Source organism: Lathamus discolor, chromosome 6 (assembly GCF_037157495.1).
Source record: "Lathamus discolor isolate bLatDis1 chromosome 6, bLatDis1.hap1, whole genome shotgun sequence".
Classification (NCBI taxonomy): domain Eukaryota; kingdom Metazoa; phylum Chordata; class Aves; order Psittaciformes; family Psittacidae; genus Lathamus; species Lathamus discolor.
The window spans coordinates 77,930,155-77,945,888 of NC_088889.1; the positions used below are offsets into that span (position 1 = coordinate 77,930,155).

Consider the following 15,734-nt stretch of genomic DNA (forward strand, 5'->3'; position numbering starts at 1 on the left):
TTAAAAAGCAATGGAGACTGTTTCTTAACCTGTGAGAAAATTACCGCAATCTAAGCCACTGTGCTGCTGGTGATAGAAAAGGGGTGTTACGTCAATCCACTATAATTATGTAAGCACAAACCAGAATGATTTTAAAACAACAAAAAGCTAACTTGAAATAAATGGAAAGGTAACGTTTATTCACCTGTTCTTACTTAATGTTAAGTAAATACCTAAAAACTAACTTGAGATGGTTAGCGCAACACATCACCTTATTTTAACGAATGTCACTTACCAACTGCTCCATTCGTTCATAAACAAGAAACTGGCAGAAATCAAGCTTAACGGGCTCCACAACATATTTAATTTTTCTATCTTGAAGGCTCTCCAAATCATTTAGAGTATTTCTAAAATGACTGTAGGCTTCACATGTAACATCCATATGTCTTAAAGTGAAGTTCAGCCTGGCAAGAGAATATCTGATTTAAGATGTCTCTCCTATAATGGCATCTTAAGTAGCTACATAACTTCAAGTAATGGAAAATGTGGGTCTTCTCCGTGTAATTAACTAACTTTGATAGCCAAAAAAAGTAACTCCCCTGCTATTCCTGAAAAGCAGGCAAGACTTAGGTTAGCATCAATATACAGTAACTCTTGGATGAATTTTCCCATTGATTTTAAGGCACTCTGCCACAAGAGAATCATTAGCTTGGCTTCCTGGACAAACACTTGGCAACAAATCTTATGAATAGATATTGCTTACTTATCTCCAGAGATTTAAGCAAGCCTTTTTACATGTTAGTTTATGAATGGATTGCAAGACATGACTACTTAAAAACATTCAACAGTTCCTTGAAAGAAAAATAAGAGAAATTGTTATAAAGGTACTCAAGCTGGGAAACATACACCCTAATTGTAAGCCCCTTCATTCCACCCTGTGACCTCAAAAATAGATAGCAAATGTTGTCAGGCATTACAGAAACACTGTTAATGTCACTTATTTATCCTTGTTTGCTCAGAGGTTGTCACATGCAAGACAAAGGTAGGGCAACAAAAGCTGAACTCTTGTGGAAGTCAAATTCTGAACTGCTAAAAATTAAGCATGTATAAAACCAAATACCTGTCCTGAGCATATACTGCTGCCTGTAGTCAACTAATATAGTGACAATCAGGAGTTGACTTTCAATCACATCAGATGTTTCTTCCAAATAAAGAAAGCACATGAAGTTTTCAGTGCTTTTTATTTTAAGTTCTCCGTGATACTTACCTCTTTTCTAAAGCTAGGTAAACTGTGCAAGAATTTCTCAAGTTGTGTGTGATTCTATACAGCGTTCTGAACAAGGCATCTGTCAGGTCATCATCATAGAACACTGCAAAAAAAAGATTAAGAGCATAAAATACGTATGTTTAAGTGTATTATTTACTTAAGTCTCAGGTATGAAACAACAACAACAAGCCTATTGCGGTTTAAGCCCAGCCAGTAACTCAGAACCATGCAGACGCTCGCTCACTCCCTGCCATTCTTTCTTCCCCTGCTCCTGGAGGGATGGGGAGGAGAATCGAAAGAATGTAACTCCCATGGGTTGAGATAAGAACAGTTCAGTAACTAAGGTATAACACAAACCACTGCTGCTACCACGAATAGTAATTACAATAAGGGAAATAACAAGGGAAGAGAATACAACTGCTCACTACCCGCCGACCGATACCCAGATAGACCTGAGCAGTGATCTAGCCCTTCCAGGTAACTCCCCGAGTTTAGACACTGGGCATGACATGCTGTGGTATGGAATACCCCTTTGGTTAGTTTGGGTCAGGTGTCCTATCTCTGCTTCCTCCTGGCTTTCCATGTCCCTCCTCACTGGCAAAGCATAAGACTGAAAACTCCTTGATCGGGGTAAACATTACTTAGCAACAACTAAAACATTGGTGTTATCAGTATTGTTCTCAGACTAAAGTCGAAAATGCAGCACTGCACTGGCTACTAGGAAGGAGAAAAATGACTATTGCAGCTGAACCCAGGACAAAGCCTTAGTTTGATTATTCTGATGAAACAAGTCACTATTTTAACTAAATCCAAAAGCGCATTTTTAATGTCTACAACTGATCTTCTAATAGTATCCGCTGCTAGTACTTATGTCAGGCTTTCTTTAAGATTTCTCTCATCAATGGGAATCACTTTTGTCAGACAGCTTACTAAACTTTAACAAGATTTCTCTGAGCCTGGAAACACTGCAAAGCTAAAAAACCCAGGATATCATGATGTATAGGGCCTCATTTCTTACAACAAAGGCAGTAACTAATATACCGCTATAACCTTATCTCCTTGGAAAGCAGTCTTGCAACACCTTTCAGTATCATAACTAAAACCAGTGCTCCTTTATTTATATACCGTAACAACAATGGTTTTCCTATAGAGATAAGCTAGCCTGCCATTTTTCAGTCTCTCCCTTCAGCAATAAAAAGAGTAGAAAAAAAAAGACAATGGAGATATCCAAGTGCACAGACTCTATGGGCACGTGCAGCACTGGAAACACTTTTTCACATTACAGAATATGTTAGTCTAACCACCTATTTATCAGAGGCTATCTGATGCAAGACAAAGGTAGCATGACAGAACTCTTCATCACTTGCTTGTACTTATGTTGAGTAATTTATTTAGTCACAATTACCATAGCAAAGGAAAGCAAAAGCTAATAGTTTTCAACACCTGTTCTCCTATTTCCAATTCAGAATGTAAATACAACTGTTTAAAAAAAAAAATACAGGAAGAAACACTTAAGGCAACTCTTTGACAAATTAGATAAGTATCTGACCTACTAGATTTAAAAGCAAACTAGGTATGTTTAAGTTATTACTCATAATGCTCAATTGTTTTGACTTAAAAGCTTGCAGTTTATATTATCCTACCATCAGCTGCTATTATCACAGTACAGTGGTCATGCAGATCAGCAATCTCTTCTTCAGACCAGCTGTAAGGAGCTTCAGGATCTGTAACAAAGAATATAGCTTCGGTGTACATGATTAAACATCTAAAAGGACTGACAGCTGGAAAAACAAAACTTCTTAACTCCTGTGATCATCTGCTACTCAATGAATGGAGCACACCATTGAAGGTAAATCAAACCCTCCTTCTATTCACTCTTTGAACTTCCCTGCAGTCCTTTGCTTTCTCTGCAAGGCTGACTGGCAAGAGTAAATCTTTTTTCACATTAGAATTTACAACCAATTACTACCTTGTAGAGATATCACAGATTTAACTAGATTAAAATAAATACTCATTTAAATAAAAGAACAAATGTATCTGTGTAAGTTTTGATTAAGCTTCCTACTTCATCATGCTTTTTAAAATTTAGGCTTTGTAAAATATAGACACTTTCTCTGAAAGCCAAAAAAACCTCAAACCTTTTCAACTGGCAGTATCAAATATTTTCATTAACCAGAATTTTTTTGAGGTCCAACAGAGGCTTTTGAATGTCTAAAGGATGTTTCCACTTGCTTAAACAGTTGTTTTATTTTTTAAAAGCATTATATCAAATCCAACTGACGATATAAAAATCTATAAAGTAGGCTTCATGTAACCTAGTGCTACAATTTTGTGTTGCCCTTGTAATCACTAGAAAGATAGTTTTAATAATCTGATTTAGTATCATTAATTGCACTTTAAGTTTTACTTGTCAGTTGCCTTTATTTTGGTAAAACTAGCAGAATATATTCCCTTGGCTAATATTTTATATATAACACATTCACCACTTCATTTGAATGAATATTTATACATCTTCAAGTCATACCCTCCCTGCCACCTTTTACAGTTCTGTATTCATGCAGTAACAAGCCACAAAATACCATCACATGAAAATCTGGATTACTGAACTCAAGTCCATGTCATGCCTGGATTCCATTATCCCCATAATAAAATAGACACCTTGTTTGCATCTCTTGATTTTGACCTAAGTAGAGATCAGCCACCACTCGTCTTATTCCCAACCTACCAGTAAACCCTTCCTTACCCATTCACATGGCAATAATGTGCCCAAAGACAACTGTGTACTTTCAACTACTTTCCAGGAGCGTATGTGCTGGAGGACTTCATAAATGGAATAATCTTCTCTTGTTGGCTCTAAGGGAAAAAAAACCTACAAAACCCTATCTGAAAGGACCCATTATAGCCACCTACCAGTGCAGAATTCCTCTTTCAGCCAGTCCAGTTCTTTCACTTTAACTTCCCCTCCTGTGGATGAAGAAAGATCACATCAGTCACAAATGGCATTCAGACAGTACCTAGGCAAAAGCAAAGAGTCAAAACCTCTACCGAAACAAGAGATAAAGATTTATTATGAGACAAGTAAAGTTGAACATCAAATCATTTACTCTACAAAACCAGTTACCCACTCATACCAGAACAGAATGAACTTAAGCGTCAGAAAGACAACCTATGTTCTCTTTTACACATCTCATCTGCAAACTACTTGTCCTTTCCAGAGCTCGACTTCTGTCATTTACACTGGTTATGTTACCCTTGACCCCTGGATATCTGTGATCCTCCCAAGTACCTCAGTGAAATTCACACAATGACTGTGTAGGAACTGCAGCTGGGCTTCAATAATGACCAGAGAAAGAGTAAGTATTTTGCTTTTCTCAAAAGGAAGCTGTTCCATTATGAACTACATACAGATATTTTGCATCTTCCTTTTTAAATGAGTCACTGTGCTGTTTAATCCCAAAGTAGTTCATATATAGGCAACTGCACAAGCACTGACTGCACAGCACTTACTTCCTGGCTCCATCAGGTGTTTGTTTAATGTAACATTTTGCTCACACATGGCCAGAAGATCCTCACCAACATCTGAAAAAGAGTGATAATAGTAAAAAAAAAAAGCATATTTTGCACGGGCTGTGCATGCCCCTGACCCCTCAGACTAACACTTTCTAAGTTTCTCTCAAGCTGACTAGATTAAGGAAAGTTCAGAGCAACTCTATCCACTGATCATTGCTTCACTAGTATCCTTCTTGCTTCTAGCTTTCAGTACTACCTCTGAGCCACTCTTGTAAGAAAAAATTTAAATCCCTATACTGCCTATTTTAACCTAGGCACACTATCTTGAGTTCACAGCAATGTATCTTGATTTTAAACTCTTGCACTTGATAGTAGTACTGCTTTTTCAACCTGTTGGGAAAGTTCTTGTTATAAACAACACAACTTTATATCTATTAATAAAAAAATGTTAACTAAAAGTGAACAGATGACAATGGGAATGCCAAGATGAAAGCACTGCTTCATGAATTTTCACAAAAATATTTAACTGAAACTGCCTTACCTGTGCAATAAACTCTCTTGGCAACTGTTCCCATAATAATGCTTGTAATTCCAGTGCCACCTCCAAGCTCTAGCACTGAGCAACACCTGAACGTGTCCCGTTTAAACAGAATGTAATCAGCAAGAAGAAAGGCTGCACGCCAGACCTGTGGATAAGAGAAACAGTGAAAACTGAGTAAATTGTGAAGCACAATCCATGAACAGCAAGATACTACAAGGCAGGATACATACTTGTTTACCGACATCTTCTAAGGGAGTTGCCATAGTATGTTCTGTGAAAATGAAAGTAGAACAGAAATAATTACCTTAAAATGTTGTTCAAATCAAGTTCCATAGTAGCAAACTTGAAAATCAAGTCGTGCTTCCCTTTCAAATACAGAACTATACACTCTTCATTCTATAAAATAATGCTAGACAATGCCCAAACCCCTACTCTAACTAAGCAGCATGAGGTTTACCATGGTATACTATTGCCCAAATCACTTCTGGACAAAAATGGTAAATTTAAAAATATTTACAATATCACAGTATTAAGTTTGGTTTATTATCTCCTGTCACTTCATACCTGCTGTTCCAGTTCTAAAGAAAACCTATTTTCCTTTTGTTTTATACAAACATATTTATTCCATTTCTCCTTGACTGTAAGCCTATTTACCTATTTTAACAACATCACTGTGAGTGCATTCTTCTTCATCTTCAAAAGCATCTTCCTTCCCTTTCATCAGAATGACAGGATATACTCTATCCCTCAAAAGATCCTCTGCTTCTAAATCAGAGGCACTTCGAGGTCTTCTGACCACTTCTAAGTCTCCATCCTCATCTAGCAGAGCTTCTACTCCTTCACTATTTATAAATTCTCTTTCCTTTTTTAGATTATTCCTGTCCTTGTCACACAGTTCATCTCCACTCTGGTACTGGAGTTCTCTTTCTGTTGTAGCTTCTCTCACATGTTTCTCAGATGACAAATCTTCTATGTTCCAAAGGAGTTTGAAATACGACAGGAATACTGCAAAAACACAAGAGGGAGAAAAGAAGTTAAACATCAGGTAAGAAAAGAATCTATGTGCAACTTACACATGCATTAAAATTCGGTTGCCTTTGACATATTAAAAATCTAGACTATAAAAAAATTATACAGATAATTTGAAATAAAGTTTATTTTGCTACAAATAAATATTTTAGTTATTAAGTTCTGACAGTAGAAATAGTGAAGCACTTTCACAGTCTACTGGCTGACTTAGCATCTACATAGTCACAATGCACACTTTCATCTGATTCAGTAACACTTATTTTAACAATTGGCAGAAGGGACAGTTTCTTCCATCCTCCAACAGATTTTCTTTTGAGACAAGTTCAAACCAAGTTGAAAGAAGAATTAACACAAGTTAGAATTTGTTTCTTTTGGTTCAGTTGTAATTCCTATCCTATAAGAAACACACATGTTCTAGTAAAAAAAGCAAGTAATTTTTTTTTTTTTTTTACTAAGTTTAGGATTTCAAGCAACTTCAAGCCTTGAAATTGGCTTATTATGAGTATGAGGGGGCAGAAATAAGACCACAGGAGACAGCTTGCCAAAATCAGGTATGTTTTTTTGGGGGGAGTCTTGAAACTTAATCTTTGAGATTAAAGGAATAAGGCCACTGTTGTCTATAAACCAATTCACTACAAACCTTTTGCAACCATTATCCAGTGACATGAACATCTACTAAAACTTCTAAGTTATCCACAATAGATCTTGCAATTTTAAATACAGGAATCTGTATTGTCTGAATACGACAGATGAGGAAGACATTTGTCCTAACATCTCCAGTGGATGTCAGCTCTACAGCAGTGCTTACGCACTATGCTTACACAACGTGCCTGATTAAATGGGCCAGTCATGGAACACGTAATCATGGAATTTGATTCAACTGTGGTATAAAACCAGTGTTTGTAAGCACCTTAGGCTGGGTACTATTATTCCAAAATCACACACAATGTGTTGAGACTTGAGAAAAAGATAGCAAGTATCACTAGTGAAAAAGGCCAATACCAGCAGGATTCTAAGAAGAATATCATAGAATTATGTTCACTCACATCAAAAGGGAAGAGATAAAGTGATTGCAACGATTGCTTTCAACAATTTCACTAGTTATGGAGTTCTATTCCAGTTTCTTTACAAAGCTGGTCTACTATAAACTGAGAGTTGTTCTTCTCTAGACCACTGTCAGCTAGATCTAATATAATCTTCACTACTTATCATAAGAATTTTTTTAAGTCATCTACTGTTTGCATGACAACAAGATTAAACTGACTTTTATTTAACAAATTAGAGGATGCCATCAGTGAATGAAATGCTTTTCTCTTCCAAGCCCATTCTGATCCTCTGCATGTTCTATGGTATTTCAAAAGGTTTAAGTAAAACTGACCCAAAGCAGCAGTGCCTAAATCCCCACGAGGTTCCCTAAGAAACAGTAAAGTGACAGAAGTAGATTGTCATCATAAGTGTTAAGAGTAAAAGCTGTCATACTACAATTGAATTCTTGTCTTAAATAAAGGAATTTCCTAGACCATTTCATTCTGTTGAAAGGTTCTTTGCATCAAGCAAAATCACAGCAAACAAATGTCGAATAGCATGAAGCCACAACACAGCATTCATTCCCTGGTTTTGACCTGATCAGGGTCAGAATTATTATCCACTTGTCAAGCCTACTTTTATAATTTTTTACATTGTCATATCCTAAAACAGCTGCAAAAGTTATTATTTTTATGTCACAGCTGAGTTTGAAAAAACAATTAACACTTTTGTCACAGCAGGAGCAGTGCTTTTCTACAGAACATTTTACCAGCAGCTTCAAGGCCAGCTTTCTTGACAACTCTATAGAAACCTACAAGTGGGCAATCAGTCAGACAAGTTTGCCAGTTCAGTTCCACTACAGCCTTGACTCTTCACATTATTGCCAGTTAAAACCATTGCTATTCTGAGCTTTCTTGTTGCCTGTTTTTTTTTTTTAAACAAAAAAACGAAACAAAGCCCAAATAAATCTGTTAGGTTCCTCTGGAATAGTTTGTAAATCATCACATAAAGATTTTATTAAAAGTCATAAATTAAGTGCAAAATAAAAATTATCAGTAATTAAGTTATGCTATTTAAAACATGACTTCTCACTTTGTACACAAGAAACGTGCCAACTTTTTAACATAAATGCCACAGTGCTATATTGAGATTATAGATAAGTGAACAAATAAGTAAATAAAATTAAACCTGCAAGCAAGTTAATTTGGTTACTTCTTCTCAGAAAGTAATCTAAAATTTCTTTTTTTAAGATGTGTTGTCTACAAATTCTACATTAATAGCTTTCATTTCTGTAGTTACTTTAATGAGGAGAACCCAGCTAGACCTCTCCCTAAAGATTGAGTAGGAAGTAATTCTGTTTCTAACCGGTATAAAACATGTAATGATTAATACCAACCATTCGAAAGAGAATTCAGACATTACAAAGAGATGAACAGACTTCAAATACAGCTCCATAAGTCTAAACATAGATTACCTGGTTGTCCCACTGCATTCAATCGTACCATGAGATGTCTTTTATTTGGACAGTGTAAGTGAACATCAGAAAGTACAGTGTCACTTTTAAATGTGGGGCTATCCATCTCCTCTGTTACATCCAGCATGATGTGCTGGCGAGAGGCACATCTACAGTACCCAAAATCCCCTATGAAGTGGTGACACACAGTGATTCGATACTCTTCTGTTATCAGGCATCAAGTAAGTTTTGCTCAGCAACATAACCTCATGACAGTTTCTGAAAAGACCTCAGGGATGATGTGATCATGCAAGCTCCACCATGCTCCAATAAGACAGCAAGTTGGGCATCAGGATATACAACCTAAAACCAAACACAGCTGTTAGTAACATCCTGACACTGAACACTGCTCCAGCAATATTTTAGAAGATAAAAAAATGAGATTACACTGTCCAATAAAGTTGCAATTCTCCAATGCTATTACAATGGTCCAAAGGATCACCAGACACCTAATTGCTAGTAATTCTGTGGCAGACACTGCCTATTTTAGGAAATGCTACTTATTAGCTTATCTTAAAAACAACCCCCTTGAAAAAAACAGACATTACCATGAATGCACAGACTTACAGTGCTAAGTCAAAGGTCTTCAAAGGAACATAAGACCTGCGTGCTCAACTTCACCATTTTAAGGTATCTTGTCCTTCATATAAGTCTTCAAATTTCCCCAGAAATGGACGCAAGTACCGAACACACTACCATAGATTTATCATAGGTCCCTCAAGGAACTAACCTAGGGTGAAAAGGAGTATCTGTCTTTTCCCGCAGAAAATTCAGGTCATTTTATATGTCTCCACTAACTGGGCACTTAATGTCTCCCATCTTTGACGCTCTTTATTCTTCCAGAAAACAACAAAAAGGAATCATCCTCATTACCCAATATTCAAGGCTGAATTGTCTCCCTCTCCTCAAGCACAAACGAATGAATTACCTCTTATGAACAAAGAATAAAGAGGACATTTATTTCCTTATGCTCTAAAAAACTTGGCATTTTGTGAAGGGTACTTTAAACGCTGATGAGCCATTGATCTGAACACAGAATCTGCCTTTCAAAACTGTGATGACAAGCTTAGGTCACACACAGAAATCATCAAGCATTATATGAATGATTTAGCTAAGTCATTCAGGTCTTACCAGCTACGAGCACCCCTAATACTCCTTATGTAAAAACCACTGATGTCATGCCCTGTATTGGCATTGGAAAACTCAGCTAATTTCCCATTATCTGCTTGTGATTGAACAAGATTATATAGTCTTAAACAGGCGTAAACAGGCTTAAAATGCTTCAAGTCACACAGACTGCCTCCGTAACTTTAGTTAGGAAGTTCTAACTTTTGAAACACCTAACCCGGCCCCAAGCCTGCCCTTTGCCAGCGGGAACCCGTGCACAAGACACATCCGAGCCTGATGCAGAGCAACGAGGCAGCGGCCTCACCACCCGCCGTGCCGGCCCGGCAGCGGCTCCTGCGCCCCGGCGCGGCAGCCCGCACCCTCTGTCCCCTCCCGGCCGTGCGGCGGGGCGGAGGAGCGGCTCCCGCGGGAAGGGGGCCGGCTGCGGAGCGAGCGGCTCCCCTCGGCCGGCCCCGCGGCCGCCCCCGCCGCTCCGTCCCGCAGCCGCACCTGCCGCCACAGCCCGCCTCCCGCCGCCATCGCGGAGCGCGGCTCCTTCCGGCGCGCTGCTGACGCGGGGTCGGAGGAAGGAGGGGCGGCCGGCGCGGCGCTTGGGCTCCACAGCTGCCGCCGGGGGCCCTCCCTCGGAAGCCGCCGCAGGGCCCGGGCCGCACGCCGGCGGGCGGTGCCTGCACTGCGCTGGGCCGCCGCTCGGTTGCCCGTTCCCCAGCAGCCGTCCCCCGGGCTGTCCTGCATGTGCGAGTCACCCGGCACTAACCCCTAGGAAAAACCCACCTCGGGAGTCGGTAAACGGGGACACCAGCAGCCAAGTTCAGTGTTGCCACTAAAGCCTTCACAGCAGTTACCTAAAGCTCGAACCCCCGTTTCCTACCCCCGTTCTTGTATTACTTGGTTTCAGCGTTACTTATTCTCTCTCCGTTTATGTGCAATGCCATGCCAAACTTCCAAACAGCTTAAAATAAAATAGAAATATCTTCATGCGGACCAGCGAGCACTTTTCCTTAGCCCAAACAGCGCCAGAGCTCTACTAGCACCGTTAGAGTAGATGAAGCAATAGCAGTATCTGCTCGCTCATCTGGGAAACGGGGATTTTGCTGCTCAGTTCCGCAGTTCTGTGCAGAATCACGGACACGGATGTGCTCCAAACTCCGTCTATATTCTAGTTCATCCTCTGCAAGTCCGCAAGGGCTACTGAAGTTGTTAATACATTTCACCAGAAGGATCCGGTTCAAAAGCGCCACTTACATGCTAATTACTTGTTATATGATGCTAATGTCAATTGCTACAGATGATCCTTCTATTTTCTTGAGCGAATGCTTGTGGAGAAGGAATAATTAAAGAATTAATGTTGGGGAAAAAAAACCACTTGGAATGTAATGTGTTCTCTGTATTTATTGTAGATGCCTGTTTCTCATCATCTGCATCCTTCTATGAGGGCTAAGAATTATGAACAGAATGAAGTAATCTTTCCCTATTTTTACAGTCTGGCATGTTGAGTGGTAATGAAATGGAAAACACAGTGAGCCATTCAGATCTCTCATTGGAGTTTCTGTGGGAAATGTTGTTGGATGAACATCTGATAAAAATGCTTTGGAGATTTGTTTCCCTTTTATCTGGCTCCTGTGCAAGAGCAGAATATTATTTTATTTCCCATGGTGGTATGCTGCCGCATAAATTATTACTGCACTCTCTCTCTGCTGGCTTATTCCCCACTGCTATAAAGTGCTAACAATATGCAGACAAAGCAGATTATATTTGTCACAAAATCTTACCAGTTTGTAACAAGATGCTTACTGGCATGTAGGGTAAGTATTACTAGAGGGGTATCTAGGAAGCCAGGTGTGTCACGACATTGCACAGGATCTTCTCATCACAAAGGTGCATTATACGAGAAATGGGATTGCTACCATTTCTTTTCTAAAAAATGCAGCTACCTTGTTTCACATACATATAATCAAAAGGCAAAGCAAAACTATCTTGTGGCTGCAGAAGGTCTCAATGGAGCCAGTGTGGCTGCAGACATTATAATGTGGGTGATAATGAGAGTTGCTTAGGGTAAATCTAGCCCAGGAGGTGCAGTTTCTGTGCTGCACCGAAGAGGGCTTTGATAGAAAATTCCTGAGACCTACCTCTTTTTAAAAGACTTTAGGATGCACCTCAGTTACATTTCCTATGTTCCTCACAGCCATGTGAGGAATTGGCTTACAGAAAGTAGCCAAGAGTATCCCTTAGTCCCATCACACCAAGAATTAGGGGACTTAAAGAAAGAAATGGTTGTTTCCCATGTGATTTTTGCCCAATCCTGTCATGGCCCAACGGACATTCCTTTGAGTGCCTTCTAAAATGCCAGCACTGCTGCAGGAGGCTCGGAGAAGAAAACTATACAGACAATCCTGAAAAATAGGTATCTTGGGGAAAATCTGTTTCCGTAGGAATTGATAAGAGAATAGAGCTGATTCTAAGCAGACAGGAATAGCCAGATGCATTAATACACCACTACATATTTGATCTTGTACTGTGCAGTAGCATGTTCGTGACAGCTCAAGATATCTTTCCAGTACTGTCTCTTTGCTTGTCTTCTTTTCTTTCATTGTATGTCTACCAGACAGAAGCTCATTCTGTGCCTTCGTTAGGTCAGGAAAACCAATAAAATAAAACAACAAAACAAACTGAAGGCTGTCAGGAAGAAAAAATGTATCAGCCCTCATCATTCCAATCCTACTGTACTGGGACTGTTGAAAGGAGATGTGCTGAACTGGTTGTCACTTCATCTTGTTTGCTGGTATGCTGGCATGCACAGTACTTGGGGCAAATTCCTTAAGCCATCAAGCAACAGGGAGAAATGTCAGGCAACACTGAATAAAAGGACTGCTGGTCTAAATGGTGGATGATGAAGATGGATGAAGATGAAGATGGATGAAGAATTTTGCTTTGCTCTGGAAGCATGTATGACACATCAGTGTTGGTCGCCAGTTTAAACTACTGTCGTAGTTTAAACCAATCCACACAGGTTGTCCACTCACCCCCCCCGACCCTCCCCACTCCCGGAGGGATGGGGAGGAAAATCAGGAGAATGTAACTCCCACGGGTTGAGATAAGAACAGCCCAGTAACTAAGGTATAACACAAATCACTGCTGCTACCACCAATGATAATATTGATAAGAGAAAATAACAAGAGAATACGATACCACCGCCGAACGAGTTCGACCCCCCCGAAGAGCGAGAGCCTCCTCCTTCCGGGTAACTTCCAGTTCCCCCTCCGGGCATGACGTGCTGTGGTATGGAATACCTCTTTGGCTAGTTTGGGTCAGGTGTCCTGTCTCTGCTTCCTCCCGGCCTCCCTCGTCCCCAGCAGAGCATGAGACTCACAGAGTCCTTGGCCAGAATAAACATTACTTAGCAACAATTAAAAACAACCGGTGTTATCAGCTCTCTGCCCAGGCTGGAAGTCAAAACACAGAGCTTGCACCAGTTACTAAGAAGGAGCAAAACGGCTCCTGGTAAACCCAGGACAGCTAGCAATCATACTGCCTCACCAGCAAGAAAACTGAATTACAAACCACTAACATTAGCAGCACAGAGCTAAAATCCACAGTGATTTCTTTTTAACTATTTTGTGGTTGTTTATCAGATACATTCACACTTACTACTACAGCATTTTACTCCATGGGCTTATTCAGAGCCATACTTTGCATGCCTTTGACATCACCCCATCATGGCTTCTCATGTCCAACACAAGCTGATTTGCACAGGAATTTTTCTGAGACACGCATGTGTGTAATATCTCAGGTGATTCTCAGAACAATGTCAACCCAGTGACTATGATTGTAAGCACCAAAAATATCTCTCTTTAGTCAGGGGAAAAGGAGCAAAATTCAGGTAAATGAAAAGCCTTCCTTCACTCCCAAGCACATCAAATCCACAAAATACAAAAGCCATACTGATTCTTCAGCAGCAATCATCAATTGTCTTTTAAATCAGTGTCTCTATGCTAGATTACAGCGAGGAACAGCAGAAAAATAATATTATATTTATGTGCTCAATACCAAATGCTCTATTAAAATTTTAGCAAAGACTTTAACGTTAATCAGTACTTCAGAAATGAGAGAAAGTTCCATCCATCCATTCTACTTAGCACTACTTTCTATTACTTTTTCAAGCATGTCAGCCTAAGGAGGCAGTGAATCAGCCTCAGGCATTTCTCAGCCTTAGACCTGTACTGTATGAAAAAGAGGAAGGTAAAGACTTTAATTTACCTCACATACCAGACAGCTTTACAGAGGTTTAACTGTTTGTTTTAAATGATGAATTGGGCCAGTTTCATCCGTTGAGTGAGTCCTAAGGAGTCTGTGCTAGAGATAAACTAGGCCTATTCAAGACAGAATAATAATTGCATAGTGCAGCAGTTTCTTATGGGCAGTTCACATCATCATCAAGGGTCATTTAATTTCAATACAGTTTCTCATTAGACCTGCTCCTCTGCCATCCTGTACTTTTCACCTCCCTCTCATTGCATCTCCTTTGCATTTTCTTGCACATACCATGGCAGACATCCTCTTTTGAGCTAGCTGGGATAGCCAAAAAATGCTACTGTTTCTGTTACTTAATACAGTCCACTGTTGTGTCTACCGGTATTAGGACTGTTAAGTGTCCTGTAATTCCCTTGAAGCAAAGTCATACAAACGAGGTCACCTTTATCATCTGCTTCGAGTGAGCAGTATTTCACTTACGCTGTAACAAATCATAACTGTGCAGTGGAAATGAGACACTTTTATTAAACTAAGCACTTTAGCATCAACACTGACCTTGATGCTATGAAAAGTTTTTGTATCACAAAATTTTGTATCACCTCATTCATTTCTTCTCTGATCTGTTTCAGAGGCAGGCTTTAATATAACCTTTGTTCGGTTTGGGGATTCAGATCAGGCTATTCTCTATGACTCCTACAATTCTTTTCCACATACTGAGCACTTGGGGCCTTATTATCTTAAAGAAAAAATATGCCTGGACAGTCAGCGTCTCAATAATGACCCTGAAGGAAGGTTTCATTATTGCTACATGTCTATTTTTCCCTGCTACACTATGCACCACTAGATCTGTGGAAGAAGCAGGAAACGGCAGCCTCTTGAAAAACAAATGAATGCACTCAGCTGGGAATCACATAGGCTGGACAATGTCAACTGAAAAACACGTGTAGGGAACTTCCTGCCTTGGTATGGATGGAGAACAGAGCCTGACTGGCTGTCAGAGCTGATATGGAGGCTCACTTAGGGACCTAGAAGAGGCTGTGCAGGAGGCCACTTCCAGACTGCACAGTGAGGCAAAAGGAAAAGAGCCACCCTCTGAAAGTCTCAGAGGACAAGATGGAAAATAAAAAATTATAGAAGTTCCATATTTTAACAGTATTGCTTTATTTTGAAAGCTGTTTGCTCCTTTTTTCATTTTCTTTTGTAATGCATGCTGCAAGGCAGGGTGCTGAGACACTAAGGGGGAACTTCTCTCAAACTTCTTTTTTTTCCAGACACTTCTTCAGAAGTCAAAAATTTATTAGTCCCTCCCTGGTTTTTCTGCACTGCCTTTCTCTTGTGCCCTCTTTTCCCTAGTCTTCATGATCAGTATTTGTTCCTTTCAGCCTGTCACTTTCAGTGTCTGAGGTTATCTGCATCTATTCTGCCTGCTCAATACACTCTTATTAACTATACATCTTTTTCTGCTTGACACACAACATAAATACTTGCTT

General features: G+C 39.7%; 1 protein-coding gene across 4 annotated transcripts in view; it reads right to left on the reverse strand.

Annotated features, from left to right (window-relative positions):
- The window catches only part of ABAT (4-aminobutyrate aminotransferase), a 75,107-nt gene extending 64,553 nt beyond the window's left edge, over positions 1-10,554 (reverse strand). The window contains exons 1-10 of one of the 4 annotated variants that reach the window (XM_065683922.1): positions 10,483-10,545; positions 8,827-9,168; positions 5,952-6,302; positions 5,528-5,568; positions 5,298-5,442; positions 4,754-4,825; positions 4,157-4,210; positions 2,890-2,970; positions 1,247-1,349; positions 275-443 (exon numbers count right to left, since the gene is read on the reverse strand). In XM_065683922.1, the coding sequence (XP_065539994.1) occupies positions 275-443; positions 1,247-1,349; positions 2,890-2,970; positions 4,157-4,210; positions 4,754-4,825; positions 5,298-5,442; positions 5,528-5,568; positions 5,952-6,302; positions 8,827-8,953 (1,143 nt within the window). In that variant the 5' untranslated portion in view covers positions 8,954-9,168; positions 10,483-10,545. Of the gene's footprint in view, positions 1-274; positions 444-1,246; positions 1,350-2,889; positions 2,971-4,156; positions 4,211-4,753; positions 4,826-5,297; positions 5,443-5,527; positions 5,569-5,951; positions 6,303-8,826; positions 9,169-9,432; positions 9,633-10,482 lie in introns of those variants that run through there. The other 3 variants (XM_065683920.1, XM_065683921.1, XM_065683925.1) reach the window with 3 other exon arrangements.
- Positions 10,555-15,734: the final 5,180 nt, after the last annotated feature.